This window comes from Notolabrus celidotus, chromosome 4 (genome assembly GCF_009762535.1).
Source record: "Notolabrus celidotus isolate fNotCel1 chromosome 4, fNotCel1.pri, whole genome shotgun sequence".
NCBI lineage: Eukaryota > Metazoa > Chordata > Actinopteri > Labriformes > Labridae > Notolabrus > Notolabrus celidotus.
In genome coordinates, this window is record NC_048275.1 from 29,980,769 (window position 1) to 30,002,976 (window position 22,208).

The window sequence follows — 22,208 nt, forward strand, 5'->3', positions numbered from 1 at the left end:
TAGTCGGACCGTCAGAGGCCAGCGCCGGGCCAACAGGGGTCACCAGGTCACAGTGCCCTGAAGACAAGGGGGGAGAAAAAGGGAGAGTTGGAGCCAAATTTAGCAATATAGGATTCAATTCTTGTAGTCTGAAGTTTAAACCAATCAATGTCTACTCAGTCAATCCATAAACATTGTTAAATCAACTGGAATTTGTTGTCAGCTGATGATGAACTCATTTTAAATCTGTGTCCTTTTTCCTTTTCCAGGGTTTGGGACCCAAAGAGCCCGTGAGACAGAAGAGGTCCTGACATTGTGATACCAACCCCCACACCTGAACCCCACCCTGTGTGTTCCTCCCTCCATCCCCTCATCTCATCTGCCCCACTCTATCCACCTTCCCCACCTTCCATACTACGGCTGTGGATTTAAGACTTTTTATCAGGACCTGAGTGGGTTCTCTCAGTCCGAATCACTGACGAACTGACCCAGAATCTCCAAATCCCAAAGAACGGCCCCGTCTGGGCCGAGTTCAGGTCCAGTCTCTGTCCAGTCCTGCTGCAGGATGGCAGGTCTAACGTTCTGTTTGGCTGTGATGGCCGCATCTCTTGTGCTGACGCTCAGAGCTGACGGTAAGACTTCTAAAATAAATTTTTCTTTGCACCAAAGCTGTTTCCACACACAGTTTCCTATTCAAAATGTGTCTTCTAGTAATCTTTGTCACAGAATGAATACATTAATAACTCTTATCCTTGGTAAAATAGTGCATAAATCATCCTCTCCTTACCATGGCCCTCATGGCTCTTCTTGATTTGACTCATCATTCTGCACCATTGTTCATGAAGCTGAGGAGGCTTTTCCATTACAGACCTATTTTTTCCTGTTTACAGCAAAAGCACAGTACGAGTGATTTTACACTCACAAAATTCTGCAAGTGAGTGGGCCCTGGTTTCAATCATGTTGACGGTGTTCTGCACAGTTTTGCTTCTGGGTTAGAAAATGCTACTGAAGCACAGATCGATAGCAGAGGTGGTCAGTCCGCGTTATTTATTCATGTTTTCAGCTCACAAATAGGGGTCAGTGTACTGTAAGAATAGAGCGAGCGTGTTTTAGTGCTCTAATGTGAAACTTTTAGTCAAGAATTCCGGAGAAGTGATTCTCAATACACCAACATCCCATATCAAATTGTGCTCCCAGTACAGAATCACTTCATATCACATTACTACCCTCTCCATTTGCAGTGTCAGAAGAATGGAAGCATGCTTTGATACTATATTACAACATTGTAATCAAAGATCTAAGTGTACCTTGATGAACTGATATCCTCCATCAAATATTGCTCCCAGTGGTGACAAGCTCCCAGGTCTCTGGCCCTTTGCATGAGCAGAGCTGCTTGGTCCCACATTTTGATGAGAAGCACTATTCAATGGAACACCGGGAAACTGTTGTTCAAGTGTATGATTGTCTCTGTATGTCTACTTTTCATTTGATTGCAGTCATTGACAATAACATAGGAGGGAACTTTCTAAAAGATACATGCCGGGGATTGAGAGGAAATAATAATTTTTTTAAGAAATAAAGGAAATTATTAGATATGGAAGAGAACCTCATGTTCAGCCTCCTGAGACCCCCCCCCCCCCTTCTTATTCACAGACTAAGTACAAATATAGATATACCTATCTAATGTTTTACAGTAGACAACTAGTATTCAGACCACTGTGTGCATTCACGAGACCTGATAAAGTAAACACTACCTGCTCCTGTAACTTAACCAAAAACTGAAGCTCAGCCATCTCAAGACCTGAGAACTGGAGTGAACTTCATTTGAAGTTTACTTAAGGTTGATTTATACTTCTGCGTCTCCCCTACGCAGCAGGGGCTGACACGGACATGAGCCCCACATACTTGTGCGTCGACGTCGACGTCGACGTGTCCGTGTCGCGCAGCAATTCTCCGCCGAAACGCCTGAGGGCAGTGCGGTCTCTCTGATTGCCGGCCGCCTGCTTCCGGTCCCGCTACGATCTCTGTTTACTTTTCCACAGAGATTCAGAGCGTGTTATGTTAATCTAAAACTGATACATGTTGATGTTTATCATACAGACATGATTACATGAAGAATAGAGATGAAGAGATGAAATACTTGGCCGATGTACAGCCGATGTCCGGGATCCCGGAAGTACTGTAAATGCGGGAAAGACAAAGCCGCTGAGCGGACCAATCACAGAGCTTGCGTTCCGTGTCGGCTCTATGGGTAGTTACATTTTGGAGGAGGTGCACGTCAGCTACGTGCTTAGGCCTCGGCGTAGGTACGGGAGCTACGCGGACCCCCGGCGTAGGGTTCGCCGTTGATTCAACGCAGAAGTATAAATCAGCCTTTACTGTTAAGATTGTTTCTTTGCTTTAACCTACTGGACTCTAAATACACGAGGCAGTTTTAGCTGCTTAGTCACTGATTAACATCTTAGTTTGTATGGAGTGAGATAAGCTACACTTAGAGGCTGACATTAACATACAAAGTCACTACAGCCCTCCTGTGTAATCAGCCCCTCCTCCCTGCACACACAGATGAGTATCAGAAACCTTTTGTTGAAGTCCTGATTAAGTGTCTATTGGCTGATAATTAAAGAGAGATTGGAAATTAACCAGTATAAACAAAGGAGAGACCCACCTACTCCTCCCCCCAAAGGAAACGGATCCTTTCTTATTTACATTTACATACATGCTGACTATTTGACGGGGTCATTGGAGTTCAAATCTGCAGGATTCAGATGTTTTGTTTCCTGAGAGCTCTTGAAGAAGCTTACAAAGACAATTCTGATGTGATACAAAAATATGTAGGAAAACATATTTGTCATCAGTATTTTGATAAACAACAAATACTCTACCTGGACTCCATGTTACAAAATACAGCATATATATGCCAAAGTTTAGATCTTATATACGTTAAACCAGCGTTATTTTACTTTATAGTAAGCCTGAATCTCTCCTTCAAAGGATGATCTTTCCAAATGCACAGAGCAGGAAGATAAATCTATTATTTGCACATGAAGAGTTATAAAACTTTGAACTTGTAAGAGGTCACAGTCTGAGCAGCAAATCACAGACCGACAAACTCATAGAGCGGGCTGATAAGAGCAGGGCGGCACTCACCAAAGTGTCACTGACTGGGATTGACTTAAAGTCTCTGATAACACACAAGTGCTCCCACACACACACACACACACACACGCAAAGCACACACACGCACACGCAGTATCATCTTAGAAGGGAAAGGAGAGACTCTCCTCTCTTGCCTTATCAAAGTAATGTTTCCATAATTTTTTATCACTTTTTTCCAACATATTAACATTATACGTAAATTCTGCAAGCTTGAACGCAGTATTCGTCACTGAATTAAATTATTCTCTTGACCATCTGTAAAATCTCAGTCCTGGTTATATTTCAAAAAGATCCTCTATTCCTCTGTATATCATTTGATATACAGTTTTCTATTGCAGGACTTTATCATCTTTACCTTGTCAGTTAAACGTAGAATTAAAAAAGTTTGTTTAGTTGTTTGAAACCCATTAATTAATTGATTGAATTGAATTAACGTATGTGTGTGTTATAGATTATTAGCTGAATCTGCAGTTCCCCTCAGCCTCACAGAGTACAAATCTGTATTTTTATTTTCAGAAAGCCTGCCAAAGAAACACTTGGGTCCCTGAGTTCCAGCACACATTCACGTACTGCAACATTAAAAAAAAAGCAGCTGTATCAGCCCTCAAACTCTCCCCTCCGTCCGGTCCTCCACTCCTCTCTGCAGGAAGCTGTTGAAATGATTGTTGCCGCTCTCACTTCCTCACTGCACATTAACTGTTTCCTGTATGGCACCGTACGAGCTGTCAGCGGCACTAAAAGCTCCAAACAGTCATTGTTCTCCGGAAATATCCTTCAGTCCCTCTGGAGACTTATTCACCCTTTGAAACAGTGTTTGTTTCCCCTCCCTGGATTCAGATCTGCCACAGCTCGCGGAGACGGACTGACAAACAACACGTTTCGTAATACGGTGTTTTAGTTTTAATCCAGAACAATGACAGGAATGTAATAACGAGGGAATAAGGATTACTCTGCCCTTTTAATTTGACTATAATTTATATGTTTTTTAAGTCACATCCCAAGAATGTTGACTAAAGGCTATAAATCAAGAGAAGCAATTAACCTCTGTGGTTTTTAAAGCTGGCATCAGACCATGTTTTTCACTTCTTTTGATGAACGACTTCAACAGCTACTTGATAACGCAATTTGCTATTTTTTATTTAACTAGTAATTGATAAATACATACATATTTTCAGGATAAAAGTGTGTGTACTACAATTCAAATTAGTAGTGCTTATTTATTCTGTTATTTTTATTTATTTATTTATTTATTTATTTATTTAGTCATAATCTTACAAACATATTTGCAAAAATCATCCAAAAAATATTATTATTAAATTCAATAATTATTCAGAAATCCTGTTTACAATTAATTTAACACCATCATCATCTTCAAACATTATTATGATTACCATGTCCTCTTCTTCACAGGCAGGGAGTTTCTATAGTTCATCTTCACAAAGGTCTTTGTGGTTGTCTCTGCTGCTCTCCTCGTGTCAGCTTGCTTGCATGTTCAGATTTAATATCCTAAAAACATTTTAATGATCTTTAATGAGTTGCATGGTTTGGGTTGGTTTTATGTTTCTTTCAATATAAACTGAATTGCCACACGGATGCATTAAGGATATTGAAAAGTTGTCACCTGAGGCTTCTTAACTTCACAGCTTCGCTCTGTTTTAACGAGGGCTGGCTGCTTGTTACCTCAGTGGGACGTTTTCATCGGCCTGCCGCTGCCATGACAACACAGGCTTGTGTAATAAACATCCCTATAAAGATGTTTTGTTGGCGCTGCTTAAATAAAAAGATTGTTTTGGTTGTTTTGGTGGAAATCAAATGGAATGAGATGTGTGACAGGAATCTGGATTTTATGAGTATGAGATACAGATGAAATTTAAAACACCTTCTTTTAAACTCAGACTTGTTTACTTCCTGTTAGCTGCTCTGTAGCCCATCTAAAGTACCATTAACTTCATTTTTTTCCTCCTTAAATTTTTTTTATTTTGGGGGGCGTTTTTGCCTTTATGTATAGGACAGCTGAAGAGAGACAGGAAACGTGGGGAGCAGAGAGTGAGGGAAGACATGCAGTAAATGCTTGCGGCCGGGAATCGAACTGGTGACCTCTGTGATGAGGACTATAGCTTCTGTATGTGGGGCGCTTAGTCTGCTAGTCCAACAGCTCCCCTTAACCCTCCTGTTACCCTCAAATCTACTAACATCTTTTATCCTTGGGGTCAATTTGACCCCAGCAATTTAAACCTCCAGAAACTGATTGTGACCCAGGTTTATGTGTCAGGTACTTTATGTTTCTGTGTTGACTGTCTAAATAGCCCGTTAAATAAAATACATTTCAAGCATAAACACAATTCAGAGCATTTAGAAGAACTTTATTTTTAAAACAGAACATCAAACTGCTGTGAGTTTTCGTCAGCTCTGCCTTGTTTCTATGTTATCACAACGTTTGACACAGGACACATCATTGAATGTCTTTAGAGACATGATGGCTGGAAATGTTATATCTCAATCTGAAGGTTGGCGGTTTGATTCCAGCTCCTGCAGTCACATGCAGAAGTGGCCTTGGTTATAGTTACCTCATTATCATCCAAAACAACCAAAACAAATGTGTATAAGATGTTGATATTTCTTATGTTATATACAGCTAAAACAGCCTGGGGTCAAATTAACCCCAAGGAACACCAATGCGTAATTTTTTTTTTACAGGAAATTGGAACATAGCAACATTTTAATTTTACGTTTTCCCAGTTTTCCCCATTGAATTAGGAAAGGTCATGAAATATGAAGCCACAAAAAATGATGTTAATCATTAATTTAGAGACGTTATTGAATGGGGTCCAATTGACCACAAGGATAACAGGAGGTTAATGCTATCTTTTGTCATCATTTTTATGTAAAATGTAAATCCTCCAAAGACTGGGAGTGGAGCACCAAAGTTTGGGTATTACATTTGCAAATCCAACTCCATTTTTCTGGGATCAGCTGTACGCTGAGAGACTTTTACAATAAGTCATATTAACTCAAACAATTACTTTCAGTGTGAGACTTTAGGTTTTGACGAGTTTTTACCTTTCTGCCCCTTCATACTAACAAATTCATTACACTGAGCATTGGTTGAGGATTTAAAATGAACAAAGTGGAGTATTGCAACTTTTATCAAGTGCTCTCAAAAGGTGAAAAATTTACAATGTCAGGGCAGAAGAGGCTTTCAAAATGAGAGCATCAAACAAGACACATGGTTTCAGTGCTGTAATCCTGATATCTCCATGTCTGTTGACTTTCTGTTTTGCAACAGATTCAGTCCTGTGACTATCCAGCTGTGGATGTACACGTACAATATGTTTCCCCCTCGTTCACACATACTAGAGCGTGTTTGACTTCCCCAGAAAAGTTTGAGACTCATTGACCTAAAGTCATCCAGTGCTGAGCCGTGGTACATCAGAGAGGTGGCAGAACTGGTGCAGGATGTTGTTTCAGGAGGCAGATTGAGTTCAGGATGTGTCGTCCTCTCCTGTCGACCTGCAGAAAGTGATGACGGTTGGTAACCAGGGGAAACCTGCCACTCCTCTCCTCTCAGAAGAATCAGATGTGAGGGACAAAATTAGATCTCTGCTCACAATACGCATGTTGACCCCATCAGGATTCTAATCACAATCCTGCCCATTCACCAGGAATGATCTCACTTATAACCTGGTGTTTTCATGCTGTGCACAGGCATGTGATTGTTTCTCAGAATTGAAATGCTGAGGAGTGAGACATCTTGCATCCTTTCTATATTTGCATAGACGGTCCAAAGTTATAGCCACACTGAGTGAGTTTTACCTTTAGCCCTCGTCTTTTTCTCTCCTCCTCATCTCTTCTTCTTACTCCTCTCCTACCAATACATATTTTACCATGCAGCACATCTCCTTCTATATATTATTATTATCATTATACGTAATAACCATAGTAATCATAATTTTATAACACCTTTAAAAGGCTTTACAAAGTGCTTTGACAGACAAACAAAAGTCAACACACGTGTCTTCAGGCAGCCTGATTTTATAATTACACCTGAATCATTCTTCATCATGAGTCATTCTCCTCACCTGCCCGTCGTTTGTTAGAGGTTGTTTGTCCCTTTTGCTTGTGTTTGCTCTCTTTCTCCCTCTGTTTTCATCCTGCGTTTCCAAGGTCGGAGCAGTGAGGCAACACTGATGGTTCTCTCAGGGTTTCTCTGTGGTTGACAGCTGATCTGATCTCCCTCTCCTCCCTCCACTCCCCTGTTGTTTGTCTCTGTATGGAGGAACAGCAGCAGTGTTTCTGCAGCAGCAGGCGGCACTCAGGATGTGTTGGTGATTCCCTGCAGGCCTCAGTGGAGGCAGAGCACACACCAGCTACTCAGAGATGTTCATTTAGGAACAATGCTCAGACTCTGGGGCCGGTTTGAGACAGTGATATGGTCGACATATGGTCGGCATGGTCGTTTTATGTCCAGATAATGATACAAATCATGTTACAGCATCTTTTCTCTTTACCCAATGAATTCAAACTGTACCAAATTATTGACAGACCATGAATTTCCTTCATGAGAGCAGCTAACCTTGTGTCTGCAGACCGCACCAGCTGCTCCTTCATCAAACACATCATCATCATCCTCGTTACAGTTCCTCTGGCCACTCAGATGTGTTCACTACAGAGGACGAGAGATCAGAGCCTTTCATCAGCTGGCTGCAGCTGGATGTAAATAAACAGTCAGTCTGAAAGCAGCGCTGTGACTTTAAGAGCACATGGAGAGAGTCTGATTACCCAGCATCCTCTCTGCCAGACCTCAGTCTCCACTCTGACTGCCGGCACAATTAAGCACACATGTGGATGGAGACAGAAGCAGAGCAGCCATTTCCAGCCTCAACACACCCACCTTTCCTCCCTTCCCCTCTCTCTCTCTCTCTCTCCTCTCTCTCGTCTCTCTCTCTCTCTCGTCTCTCCTCTCTCTCTCTCTCTCACCCCCCCCCCCCCCCCCCCCCCCCCCCTCAGAACTATTCAGCCAATCAGGGCAACTCTGTTACCTGAGAAGGAGCGGATGCTCTTTTTTTATTATATGATTATATCAAAGCTGCAAAGTGATGCCTGTGTTATCAGCATTAAGACTTCTTCTGTTTGACTCAGAGAGGTCAAAGGGCACTTTGTGTGTAAACACTAATCAGAATTTAAATACGAGGTGTGTGTAGGTTATTTAACCTATTGTCATTAGGGTAAAATAGATATTGATGTGTGCAAGATAGGAAATCTACATCTTTAGTCCGGTATATTCTTCTCTGTCATGTTGCACTGCAGCAGCAAAGTGACTATTATAAAGTCCTGAATACAGACTGTCTGTTATATTAGACACAGTCTGATGTTGGGGAGCTTCCAGAAGGGAAAAGTTGAAAATGTTTCCCTGCCAGAAGACTTAAGTTGCTTTAGTAGTAGATGTGTATCTCTTTCTAGTACCAATTGACAGCGTTGATAGTTGTAAGGCACAGATGCACCCACCCTCCTACACTAGCCTCTTGTTGTCTTGAAAGAGGTTTCTTTAAAATCCACCTGAAGGTTTATCTACTTAGTAGGATTTTATCATGCATTTAAAATGTTGGTATACTATTGAGGGAGAAAAGCTCTAAAAATTGAACGCTGCTACACTGGTCCACCACGCTACGTTATCCAGCATAGTTTGCGCAATGAAGTAGTCATTTGCGTTTTTGAGCTCCATCTTCTGGGTATAATATAGTAACATAATAGAACACCTCTCTGCATTTTATACAGGTACATTGGCCACACTGATGTAGTGATTTTTACTTTCTAGGTGGTGATAAAGGTATAAAAGTGTGTCTTATACTCCAAATGTTACTGTAAATTGCTGATGTCTGATATATTTGTCCTGAGAAGCAGTACCAACTCATTAATCATAACTGAGAAAAGCACCACCCTTTTAAAGACCCGTAGATTTGTACCTGATCATTTAGTTATCCCCGTTATAGACTCTGTTTTCAGGCAGGGAAATGAGGCGGCCTACGTCTTTTCCAAGCACTACACATCAGTAAATACTAAACTGCTTCCCTCCTCCATGGTGGCATGTACACCAAACGTTAAGAGCAGGGAAGGAGACTTCTTCTGTGTGCACAAACCTGCATGAGTATATCTGCAGTTGCCGGTTGTTGCTTCCAGACTTAAATGTCTTCAGTGTGATATTTGTGACAAGTGTAAACATTGTCTAACATGTGGCTTAAATCTGAGAGAGTAACTGTCTCTGTAACACTTTAATCTGTCTGAGATAGGAAAATAAAAAATATTGTGCAGCAAGCTAGCAGCTAGTTTGGAAGTTCCTAAATGTTGCACAGAATCAACAACCTGATGTTTTCTAACCATTTTGTAAAATGAAGTACCATTTAGTCTGCATGGAGAGCTGGAATTTAGAGCAAAGTTTCAGCCTGGTGAGGACGTAGTCAGAGTGCTTGGGAGGATTTAATGTGCAGACTCAGCTCAGTGTGAGGCGGACGTCACAGCGAGGAGTCTTCAGAGGATTTTCTGGTTTCTGTTTTTCTCTCTGTGTCAAACATGAGTCAGAGTCTGCGTTCCAGTCTGCAGATTCACCGCAGATCTCTGTTAGATCCTCTGGTACACTCACTGAACCGCAGGACCAGGTCTTACTGTGACAGAGGACAGACAGACAGCCAGACTATAACCATGGAGATCTGGCAGCTCAAAGTGTAGGTGTGCAGGTAATTCATGTCCAGACATGACAGAGTTTGCATTCACACACACCTCAAGTGTTTTTTACTCTGAGCTGCAGAGAGAGGAGGAAACAAGACAGAGATGAGACAGAAGTTGAAGTTAGAGTTGAAAAAGGAAGAATAGAGAGAGCAGAGGAAAAGAGAGAGAGTTAAAGGACAAGGAGAGAGAGTTAAAGGACAAGGAGAGAGAGAGGAGAGAGAGAGAGAGAGGAGAGAGAGAGAGGAGAGAGAGAGAGAGAGAGAGAGAGAAACGAGAGAGAGAGAGAGAGAGAACAAGGTAAGAAAGCAGAGAAGAGATAAACAAATCATCAGGAGGAGGAGACTACAGAGTGAAGGGTTAACTCATCTCTCTGTGTTCCTCTGTAGTCTTTAAATGTTTAACAGTCTGTCTGAGGAAGCTGGATTTTGTAGTTCATGTACCCGCGCTCTTAGATTTAAGCTTAAAGATTTTCTGCTCATCTCTGTTTTTATGTAAATGTAATATTTGTTTTTTGTTTGAACTGCTGGTGAAACAACAAGACATTAGAAAACCTCACCTTGGAATTAAAGAATATCAGACTTTCATCACTGTTTGATGACGTAGAAACGGCCTGTCCTTTTATCAAGACAATCATTGCTGTAGGACTTAACACATTAAATGTCCTTTTCAAAATTTTCATGTGGACAAATAGCACAAACCAGCAACAGATGTATTGAAGCCGAAGCCTTCCTCATCGTTTCCACAGATTATAAATTGAAAAGGACATCGAGTGTGCTGACTTTTTTCTCTTTGTTTTAATTAGTAGAATAATCTATGAATAGAAATAAAATACCTCAAAAAGACTTCTTGAAGAAGCCTTTAAAACCTTCAACATTTTTGCTACACAGAATCATTTCTGGTGATTGAATAGTTTAAGACCTAATCGTACTTAGTATGTTTTTATATGACTGCTTGTGTTTAGAAAGGAAGAATTCTGGCTTCTTTTTCATGTCTCTTATAGACAGACTGAAAAAGTGTTACTTCTGTATCTGTGACAAATCTGTGGCTTGTTTCATAAATATATTTTAAAATGAAACTCTGCAAAGAATTCAAAGTGTTTCAGTGAAACATCAAGAGACAGATTAAATTTAATACAATTGACAATCGCTCCCTTATGATTGGGAATAGCAGAGGTTTTGTGTGTGTTTTTATTGACTATCACATGAAAAGTAAACAGTATAAATGATACATACATGATGAAGGTGGACTGTCGATTAGACAATAAAAAAAAGGAACAAACAAACTAACCACCAACAACAAAAAACCTAAAAGGCATGGATGATTTCACGTTACATGAATGCCCGTGAGCTCTCCATCATGAGTCACTCAGCTGCAAATCAGCTGCATTCAAAGTATGTGAACACTAACTATGAATATTCTATACTATGAATGTACTTGCACAGAAAGACAGATTATCAGTATAAACAGTATAATGATGTCAACCATCAGTAAAAAAAATCTTAATACAAGTCAAGTGTATTATGGACAGTTCATCGTGTCTTGAATGCTTGGAAATGCCAGTAGAATGAAGTATCATTAAAGATGGGGGGGTGAGTTTACATCACCTGAAAAATGTTTTACCTCAAGCGATGACCTCTGACCCCTGATTAGTATAAATAACATGTACTCCTTATATGGAGCTCTGTCTCCCTCTTCCTCCTCTCTGTCGGCAGTCCTGCTGATAAAGGAGGAATGTTTCACCTCCAGCAGAGTCCCTCTGATAAATCTGACCTGAAGTCTGTTCTTCAAGCTCCACTCTGTCCAGAGTCCTGGACTTTAAACCAACTTTAGATTCAGATTATTGATTAGATTCCCTCTCCACTGCACATTTAAGATTAAAACCTTTTCTTTGATTGAAACACATTCGATAAAACTCTGGATCAGAGTCTGAGCTGCAGGGATTCATACTGACACCACACTGACTCAGTCTGTGTTTTGTTTTTTTTCCAGCTGCAGGTCAGAATCCAGACCATGTCCTGCAGGGGACAGGGGTGAAACCTGAGGCACGGCGACCTGGCGAGGACTCAACCATTGCGCCCGAGGACGCCGAGCGTTACCTCAGCTGCTACTGCTCCGGACACTGTCCTGAGGACGCCACCAACAACACCTGCCAGTGAGTAGAGGGGCACACAGAGCGAGACCATTCATTTCTGACACAAACCTAGATTCTACTAGTCCTGGATTAGATTAGATTAGATTAGATCAATTCATCAGCTGTTCTTGAAGTACTTTCAAAGAGTTTAGATTCAGCTCTTGAGAAGCTCTATGGAGAAATGTATGTGACTTAGTTTGTCATCATGTTGCTCCCTCATGTCCCGAGTGTGTTGAACTTTTTCATGATTTTCTTAGTCATTTTGATGCACCTGTAATTTGATGAGCTGAACAGCCACAGACTTGAAATCATTGTTATTGATCCGCATGTTCGACTGTGTTTGTCTCCTCAGGACCAACGGTCAGTGTTTTGCAATCATCGAGGAAGACGAGCACGGTGAAGCCATCCTAACCTCTGGCTGCATGAAGTATGAAGGCTCACACTTCCAGTGCAAGGTGAGAACACATACATACTTACACGTGGTGGTTTTTTATGTAGATCTTAAGTAAGGCTCCAAAATGCTGCCCTCAAGGAGATCATTCTTTTGGGTAATTTGTCTCAAACAATATCTTACTTTGCTGTATTGCACAACTCCTGGATTTTAAAAGATTGAAAAACATCAACATTATTCAAATGAGTCTCTGAGAAACTTTCCACTCCAGCCAGCAGTCAACATTAACAGCAAGACTCTCAGTAACCAGATGTTTGTAGAGTCCTGTAACCCACAGAACCCTTTAATTTGGGGGTGTGATGTAGTTTAAACAATGAAGTTGACGTCTGCATTACAGAGAACAAATCTAATCTGTTTAATGATCTGTTTGTTTGATTGACAGGACTCTCCTAAAGCTCAAACCAGGAGACTATCGAGTGCTGCAACACAGACTTCTGCAACAGAGACCTGCAGCCCACCCTCCCCCCTCAGGCTCCCCCAGGTAACACCCCCCTCCCCTCAGTGTTCAGGTGAACATCAGGTGAATGTGGACATGAGGTAACCACTGTGGTCTGTTGTATTTGCAGAGGGAAGCCCTCATTGGCTGGCCTTCCTCATCTCCATGATGGTCTGCTGCTGCACTCTGATCTGTGTCACCGTCGTCTGTTACTACAGGTACGACATCACCTATGCTTTATTCACTCTTACTTTCATGTTTCATTTCTGCAGGTGGATTTTTTTATGTCCTAAATTTTAATATGCTCAGATTTGGGTATGAGTGATAGCCATCAGGTCTCCAGAAAGTAATCAGATAAGTCTCTAAAGCAGCTTTTAGATAGAACGACTGATGAAGTTATTGGTATCTGTATCATAACAGCTCTGTCATCTTTATGGGGTTTTAAAGTCCTTTGATGACATCTTGTGTTGCTGTTGGCGGTCGTAGCTCCTCATCATCATTATTTGTCACACAGGAGTCTGTTCTGAAATAACGTTGCTTTGTTTCTGAATAAACAATGATACAGAAGCCTCTGAAACTGAGACCTGTCCCTCACATGTCAAACAAACATGAATACTCCTCAGATATTTTGATGGAGCCATATTTCCTCCTGTTTAATTTTTTGTTTTGTGTTTCTTAAGGCAGTTTAAACAGCTGCAGGTAGAGACTCAGAGAGCAGTGACTCAACCTGAATGACTTTAAATTACGCAGAGCTCGTTAAAGTGTTGTTTCTCAGGTGGACGTAACTTGATGTAAGACAGAAGATTAAACTGTTTCTCTCTATGTAGATATTTAATCCATGTGTGTGTTTGTGTGTTGAACAGGAACAAGTTGCAGATGGAGCGTCGGCACTATCAGAAGGATCAGGAGCAGGAAGTTTTCATGACTGGTGTAGATTCGCTCAAAGACCTCATCCACCAATCGCAGAGCTCAGGCAGTGGCTCGGGGCTCCCCCTGCTGGTAAGGATGCAACACTGCACCCTCAAACACACCATCCTGACATGAACTCGAAACATAAATACACATATCTGTTGTGTTTAAAATGACTGGATTCGAAATTAGAAGATTGTATAAATGCATTGTGTTTATTTTCATTCATATTAAATTCTTACATTTATACTGGCTTTTTTGGGGGGGGGATTCTTTGTGGTCAAAGGATCATGGCTGGGCTTCAAAGTGTTTCCTCGAGGTTTAACCCTCCTGTTACCCTCAAATTTACTAACATCTTTTATCCTTGGGTTCAATTTGACCCCAGCAATTTAAACCTCCAAAAACGTATTGTTACCCAGGTTTATGTGTCAGGTACTTAATGTTTCTTTGTTGAATACCTACATAGCACTTTAAATAAAATATATTTCAAGCATAAACACAATTTAAAGCATTTAGAAGAACTTTATTTTAAAACAGAACATCAAACTGCTGCAAGTCTGTCATGCTCTCATCGGCCCTGCCTTGTTTCTATGTTATCACAACGTATGACACAGGACACATCATTGAATGTCTTTAGAGACACGGTGGCTGGAAATATTATATATCAATCTAAAGGTTGGCGGTTCAATCCCAGCTCCTGCAGTCACATGCAGAAGTATCCTTGGTTATAGTTACCTCAATATCATCCAAAACAACTTTTGTTATATACAGCTAAAACAGCCTGGGGTCAGATTGACCACAAGGAACACCGATGCATGCATTTTTTTTTTTTTACAGGAAATTGGAACATAGCAACATTTAATTTCACGTTTTCCACAGTTGTCCCCATTAAATTGGGAAATATCATGAAGTATGAAGCCAAAAAAATGATGTTAGTCATTAATTTAGAGACGTTAAGCATTGAATGGAGTCCAATTGACCCCAAGGATAATAGGAGGGTTGATAAATCTTGACTGACCACAACACAGTCAGATATATCAGTTTGAGGTGAACCTGCAGTGTAGACTCTGCTGGTTTGACTTGAATTGTTTCTCAGCAGCCTCATCTCATAATGCAGAAAAACCAGAGACAGAAACGCAGTAACATTGATCAAACTTTACAGACAAGCTTTGTTAAACCTTCTGACTCTCTTGTGCTCAGGTGCAGCGGACCATCGCCAAGCAGATCCAGATGGTACGTCAGATCGGGAAGGGGCGGTACGGCGAGGTGTGGCTGGGCCGCTGGAGGGGCGAGAAGGTGGCGGTCAAAGTCTTCTTCACCCGCGAAGAAGCAAGCTGGTTCAGAGAGACCGAGATCTACCAGACCGTCCTGATGAGACATGAAAACATCCTGGGTACTGATCACATCCATGTCTACCCTCGCTCACCCCTGTTGCTGCCCTAAAGTTAAAATACATCTAATTCTTCACCTCTACAACATGAGTGTGTTAGGATTGTGAAGGGATCCCTGACTGTTCATCATAAACAGGAGGAATGATTCCAGAGTTCATCCGACTGCTTCTTAAAGATTTGACAAACTGTGTAAATCCTGTTTAATATAACCAGCAGCAGACTTCTGTCAAACTCAGTGGAAGACTGAACTGTGAGCTAGGAGCATTTAAAACCTTAAAAACTGGAGGACTCCAGGACCGATCCATGAGGATTGATTTAAATTAAGTTGATGATTTAAACTAATGACAGAGAGCGTTGCCTGTGATCTGTCAGACTGATGAGACTCCATGTCAGGGTGTTAAATTGAGACAGAATGAACGATCCCATGTACTGAAGACTCTTCACTTAGAGAGGGAGGAACAATGTGTGATAGATGAGAGAGATAAAAGCAGAAAATACCAAAATATGTACCGTCCTGACCTGTCAATCATCTCCTCCTCCTGCAGGCTTCATTGCAGCTGACATTAAGGGCACAGGTGCCTATACGCAGCTCTTCCTCATCACGGATAACCACGAGAACGGCTCCCTGTACGACTACCTGAAGCTGACAACGCTCGACACGCAGTCTCTGCTGCGGCTGGCGTATTCTGCCGCCTGCGGCCTCTGCCACCTGCACACAGAGATCTACGGCACCCAGGGCAAGCCGGCCATCGCCCACCGAGACCTGAAGAGCAAAAACATCCTGATCAAGAAGAATGGCACCTGCTGCATCGCAGACCTCGGCCTCGCTGTGAAGTTCAACAGGTGAACTATAACTGTGATTTTAGACATTTGATTTTATACAAGCTACGAAGTGTTCTTAAATTTTTTTAAAACCAAGAGCAACATTTCATTTAACTTATTAGGACAGTGGTTATTGATAGTCTTTAATCTGTTTATAATTAGAGCATAATCTCACACTGCAGTCTTTCTGATCCAGCTCTGTTGTTAAAACTTAATTTTCATACAATACAGCAAATGATTATCCCGAGAAAGAAAAACTTGATTCTCCTCTCAGATATAATGTGTTTCATTATGAAGATGAGTACTCTATAAACTGAACACCAAAACACTGAACTAAAAACCTGACTTTCTCTGTCCTTTTTTTGCGTTGCCATAGTGACACAAATGAGGTGGACGTCCCTCTGAGCACTCGGGTGGGGACGAGGCGCTACATGGCTCCCGAGGTCCTGGACGAAAGCCTCAACAAGAACCACTTCCAGGCTTACATCATGGCCGACATGTACAGCTACGGCCTCGTCATCTGGGAGATGGCCCGGCGCTGCATCACCGGAGGTACACACGCACGCACACACACTCACACACACACACACACACACACACACACTCTAACTAGGGTTGGCGTAGACTGAACTCGTACCTTATCAGATGTCTTCTGAATATGTGTCAAAAATTGTATTAAAACGGAAAGTAAACACCCAAATGTGACAGAGATGGTAGATGGAAACAAATGAAGCTATTTTTAAGACATCAAATGATCTATAAATAATAATATATGGATACAGCAACTATTGTAATAATCTATACATCTTCTCATTCATTTTTTGAGCAAACTGACATTGTTCTCTCTTTTCATAGCTTTTTAGGATTTGATGCTTTATGATCATGAGTGATAAAATTAAGCTATTAAAGTGAAGTTTTGAACTGTTAATTGAAGCAGTTGTTTTTAAATATTTCAACCTAAAAGATCTGTTGATTCAATTTTTTTGTTCTGATCCATTGTTAAGTCTATAAATGTAACACTGACATGTTAGAGGCTAAACTCTGCAGATAATGGGTAAAGAAAATAAGCTCACAGTCCTACACTAAACATTTTCTGTTTCTCACAACATGAGTTAATGAGTGACCCGTGTCGTCCCTCCTGTTCAGTAAATAAATGTGTTGTGTTTTCAGGTCAGTTAACATCCCTGATTGATGCTCTCTCTCTCTGCTCAGGTATTGCGGAGGACTACCAGCTGCCGTACTATGAGATGGTGCCCTCTGACCCCTCCTATGAAGACATGCTGGAGGTTGTGTGTGTGAAAGGACTTCGGCCCACAGTGTTCCAACCGCTGGAACAGTGATGAGGTGAGACTCCAAACAGATTCAGAAAACTGACCTGAAATCAAATCTGAAGGCTAACATGCCTCCAAGTGTGATGCTTAACATGTTCAGGTTTCCCACCTTAGGGTCCTTTGAAGTCCAGCTTAATGTCCCTACGTTGTAGCACTATTTTGTTGTACTAGTTAAAAGAAGCATTAAATCAATTAATCAATCAATCAATCAGTTTTATTTATACAGCGCCAAACCAAAACAAACGTTATCTCAAGACTCTTTACAAACAGAGCAGGTCCAGACTATACTCTATGTTAAATTATTAACAAAGACCCAACATCAAGACAGGATAAGATCCAGTCCCATCTTACAGACAGGACTCAGTCTGATCTCATCTTAATCCACCATTAACAGAGCACTTTGCAGCATTTAGCAAGTTACAGTGGCAAGGACGAACTTCCTTTAACAGGCAGAAACCTCGAGCAGGACCAGACCCATGTTAGACAGACATCTGCCTCGACCGTGTTGGAGTTAAAAAGAGGGCTAGAGGAGATGAAGAGAGAGAGATGATAGTGGTGAGATGGATGTTAGTGGTTCTAGAAGCTAGAGTCTGGCACATCCACAGTATCAGGCCACCTATGGCAGAGATCAGAGGAACCTACGAGACAAGGGAGCTCAGGGACTCCAGAAAGGTCTATGGTTAGTAACTTCAATGAGAAATGGAGATTTAAAGTAAGTGATAGGCAGAGAGAGTGGAGAGATAGGATCCCAGTGTGTCAGCTCCCCTGGCAGTCTAAGCCTATAGCAGCATAATTAAAAGCTGGTCCAAGCCTGAGCCAGCTCTAACTATAAGCTTTATCATTGTTGCAAAATAAACTCAGATCATTTCTTTAGTGTTTTTCTTGATGTGATGTCAGACATCAAACTAAAGGAAGTGAAGTTAAATATATTTTAGTTTACAGTCACAGACGACCTCTTGTCCTCAGGGTGATATTTTTCTAACGTTGTGTTCTTTGTCTCCACAGTGCCTTCGAGCCATGCTGAAGCTGATGTCAGAGTGTTGGGCTCATAACCCAGCCTCCCGCCTCACCATCCTCAGAGTGAGAAGACGCTCGCCAAGATGGTGGAGTCCCAGGACATCAAGATCTGACTTCCCTCGTCCTCATCCTCGTCCTATCACCGCCGTCAGACTCACATGAACCAGAACACACTCAGCCTGTTCGATCAGACTGTAATCGGCTCCCCCAGCCTCAGAGCATCAACCTTCATCAGGAGGAAGAAGGAGAGGAGGAGGTGATTAAAGGACCCCCTCTGAGGCTGAACTGTGCCCTGCCCCTCCTCCTCCTTTTCCCTCTTCCTCCATCTCCTGTCTGTCTGTGGCCTGGAAATAAAACATGGAGTCCTTCCTCCTCCTCCCCCTCCTCCTCCTCCTCCTCGCCCTCCTAGCTTGTAGGTGGCGAGACAGACAGTTTGACGCTTTCTGTGAAAGCCAAACGAGACAGTTATTTTAAAGACGACTTCCTTTCAGAGGGGAAGGCAGGAGGGGTGAAATGTCTGACGTTTATCGGGAAGGAACCCAGAAAAGTTTCAAAAACTATTTTTCTTTCTTTTTTTTTTTTAAGGACCCGCCTGGCCCAGCCTTCATCCACTTCTGCCTGTTTCAAATGCCAATTTACTTTGTTGCTGTTGTTGTTACTTTCTCTTCAGGACTGAGTTCTCCTGCCATATTGAAATATATCTCCACTCTGAAAGTAGAGTTAATTATAAAGAAAAATAAGGTACTATATAATATGTGAATTTAATGTGTACATAAATGTTATCATTGGATGCCGTGCCTACTCATAAGATTTGAAAAACCAGAACACTATGCTGCAGTGGTGTCGACGTCCAGCCGACCCCAGGAGAGGATGGGGTTGCCATGGGGACGTCTCCCGTCCTGTCTGTCTGTCTGTCTGTCTGTCTGTCTGTCTGTCTGTCTGTCTGTCTGTCTGTCTGTCTGTCTGTCTGTCCACGTGTTGGTTTATGTCTGTCTGTCGCTGTCAAAGAGGTGGAGCTGCTCTGATGTCAGGACAGAAATATCACTGGTTGAGTTAAACCTCAGTGGGTGGAGCCAAAGGAAGTGTCCAACCTGAACATGAATCTGAACATGAACCACATAATGATGTTGGTTTAGTCAACACATCAAGTCCTTCAATGTCAAGAAGGTAGTTAATATGTTCACTTTTCTGGTGTTATTTCAACCCTTGGCAAAAAATGAAGGGATCGCCTTTATTCTGAAATTCTCTAAAGGTTTAGATTTATATACACACAGCAAAAAAAAGTTAAAAGATAGAGCAGCTCCAATAATAAAGATACAACGATGGTTAAAGCTGAGAATATTATTAGAAAAATAATGCTGAACACAGAAATATTTTTTTATATGGAGGAAAAAAATGTAGATATTTGAATAAATGTTTGATGTTCAAGCCGAAATTTCAAAATCTAATGGTTCACTTTTTTAACAACTTGTCTCAAAGTAAAGGAACAATGTTAATAAGTCAGATTTAAAATCAATCAAATTTTGATTTCTAAGTGTTTCTGATCAACGCCATGTTCTAAATGAATCTTAATGTTACAGTTTTCAGTCACATCTGAAATAAATGTATTAGTTAAATACATGGATATGTGCTCAGTAGATAAGTGGGTAATCTCAGGGTTGTGGATTTGATCCCTGCTCCCCGTGTTTGCTTCATGAAGTGTCCCTGAGAGAAACACTGAGCCTCAAACTGCTCCTGCTCTTAAAGCAAGCTGAAGCTTATTTCTGTGAAGCTGTTTGAACCTGCAGTCAGGATGCTTCCCCTTTAATATCTAAACTTCATCCAACATAGAAGAGGGTGATCATTTTGATTTGCCAGTCCAGACTTTTCATCTCATCAGGTTCATTTCTACAGATGGAAAAAGTCCAGCTTTCTCATACCATGCTAGATGTTTAGTTGGACTGTTTGAACGTGTAGCGCTGCTTACATAACAAATCATCAAATCTAGCCCAGACCTTCTCCCTTTCAGGTCTCTGTTATCACTCAGATGTCCTTAATTAATAAGAAGGTTAACTTTGGCTCCTCCCACTGAGGTTAACTCGTCCAAATATTGGTTCTGACAGTTTGTAGAACTGAGTGTACTGTTTTAAACGACTGTCTTTATATCCTTTTTGGTCTTCCTACAGCATTAAAATCAGCGAACTGTTGCAGATGAGAAACTTCCTTGTTAGAAATATTTGGAAGAAGGATGGAGTGGCGTTAGCCTAGCTTAGCACTAAGACTGGAAGCAGCTGAAGGTGTTTGAAAGTACAGTGAAAAAAGAAGAAATCATCACGTTCAGTTTATTGAACAAGTGTAAAAAAGAAATGTCAAATGAGATTGTGATTTTATCAGAAGTTATCGAGCTATCTGTTTTCCTATGGTTTTTGTGCTAAGCTAGGCTAAACACTCTTATTCTCTCTTTACTGGACACTAAAGAAATGTCGGGCTGTTCCTTTAAATCTCTAGTTTTCTCCACAGCAGCAGAATGATGTGCGCATGTTGGCCCGGGTGCAAGTGTGGTGAGTGTGTGTGTGTGTGTGTGTGTGAGTGAAGCTAACTGTTCATACATTAGCTATTTAAGAGCAGTAACTTAGTGTATTTCTCTGTAATAAATATGCAAGAAAACAACTCCCCCATATAGGAATAATCTCTAATATGTAAATCTTTAATGTTTTATTTTTTGGTGTTGTTTTGTACAGCATCTGGTTCGGTGCCTTATGAGTTTACCAAGGAAATGAAAACTGTATACAGTCTGTCCAATGTAACGATTTTTAAGTAAATAACCTTATTTTAGTACACAAACTCTGTGTGTTCACTTTACTCTTTTACCTGCTGCATGTTTCATCTGTTCACACATCTCTGCCCAGAGAAGAAAACATGCATGATACATTTATAGAAGTGCATTAAATATATTATTAGAGTTAAAGCTGCTGTTGGTAGTTGTGATATAAACATCAGTTCAGAGAGAGATTTCGAAAGTCAACACTACCCCAACCCACCAGATTTCCTCTCGCCTCCCCCTCCCCTCTCTGCTCCTGTAACTTTGCCCAAAAGAGATTGTTGTGCACGTTTTATGAGGAGGAAGTGGCTTCCCAGCCAATCAGGGGGACGGAGGGTCGGGAAAGAGCTCTGATTGATCCGTGATAACTGGAACGAGGGGAATAATAACATTGCTTGATACACAGGCATTAGAAAACAGAGATTTCGCCATAATCTCAAATTGCTTCACTTACAGATGAGTACCGATTGGTATTATGACCTTTTCTCCAAACCCAGCAGGAAAAAGTACAGTTTTTTACAACATTCATTTTACACCAACAGCAGCTTTAAGACAAATTATATTGATTTACAAAACGGCACAATGAACTTCTTTTAAAGTCAGTTTATTGATGCAAAGTCAAAAATGAAACAAAAGAAACCCTGATACTTAGATTTACTTTCACAGTCTGAATATCTGAGTGTAATTTTACTCACCCCTCTCTTTCTGAACCTTAGTCTGGATCAGTCTTTGTAGTTGAATACTGTTAGTTCTTGACATTAAAAGTCAAAATGCTGACAAATACAGAAAGCCAAAAACTAATTGTTCGCTTTACGTGTGTTACCTTGTTTACATTTTTATACATTTATACAAAATTAGTTTTGATGTTGTTTTCTTTGTGTTCAGCCAGAATTTACTCTCTTTCAAGAAATATCTTCAGTTTGATCTGGTTGTGGTGATTGTGGAAGAGCTCTTCCTGCTGGATGAACGCAGGTACTGCACTCTACAAACCCTATTGGTTTCTCAGCCAGAAACTCAGCCTGAAACCTGACATCTAAATCAAGCTTATATTAATTTGCA

The 22,208-nt window shown here is 41.1% G+C and overlaps 1 protein-coding gene across 1 annotated transcript in view; it reads left to right on the plus strand.

Moving 5' to 3' along the window:
* Positions 1 to 21,172, plus strand: part of LOC117811717 (bone morphogenetic protein receptor type-1A-like) — a 63,680-nt gene extending 42,508 nt beyond the window's left edge. Inside the window, 14 exon segments of the mRNA XM_034682150.1 lie at positions 249 to 611; positions 11,851 to 12,013; positions 12,345 to 12,447; positions 12,826 to 12,847; positions 12,850 to 12,924; positions 13,010 to 13,097; positions 13,743 to 13,878; positions 14,989 to 15,181; positions 15,725 to 16,022; positions 16,378 to 16,553; positions 17,214 to 17,320; positions 17,322 to 17,345; positions 18,338 to 18,413; positions 18,416 to 21,172. Coding sequence (XP_034538041.1) covers positions 545 to 611; positions 11,851 to 12,013; positions 12,345 to 12,447; positions 12,826 to 12,847; positions 12,850 to 12,924; positions 13,010 to 13,097; positions 13,743 to 13,878; positions 14,989 to 15,181; positions 15,725 to 16,022; positions 16,378 to 16,553; positions 17,214 to 17,320; positions 17,322 to 17,345; positions 18,338 to 18,413; positions 18,416 to 18,462 — 1,575 coding nt within the window. The 5' untranslated portion in view covers positions 249 to 544 and the 3' untranslated portion in view covers positions 18,463 to 21,172.
* Positions 21,173 to 22,208: the final 1,036 nt, after the last annotated feature.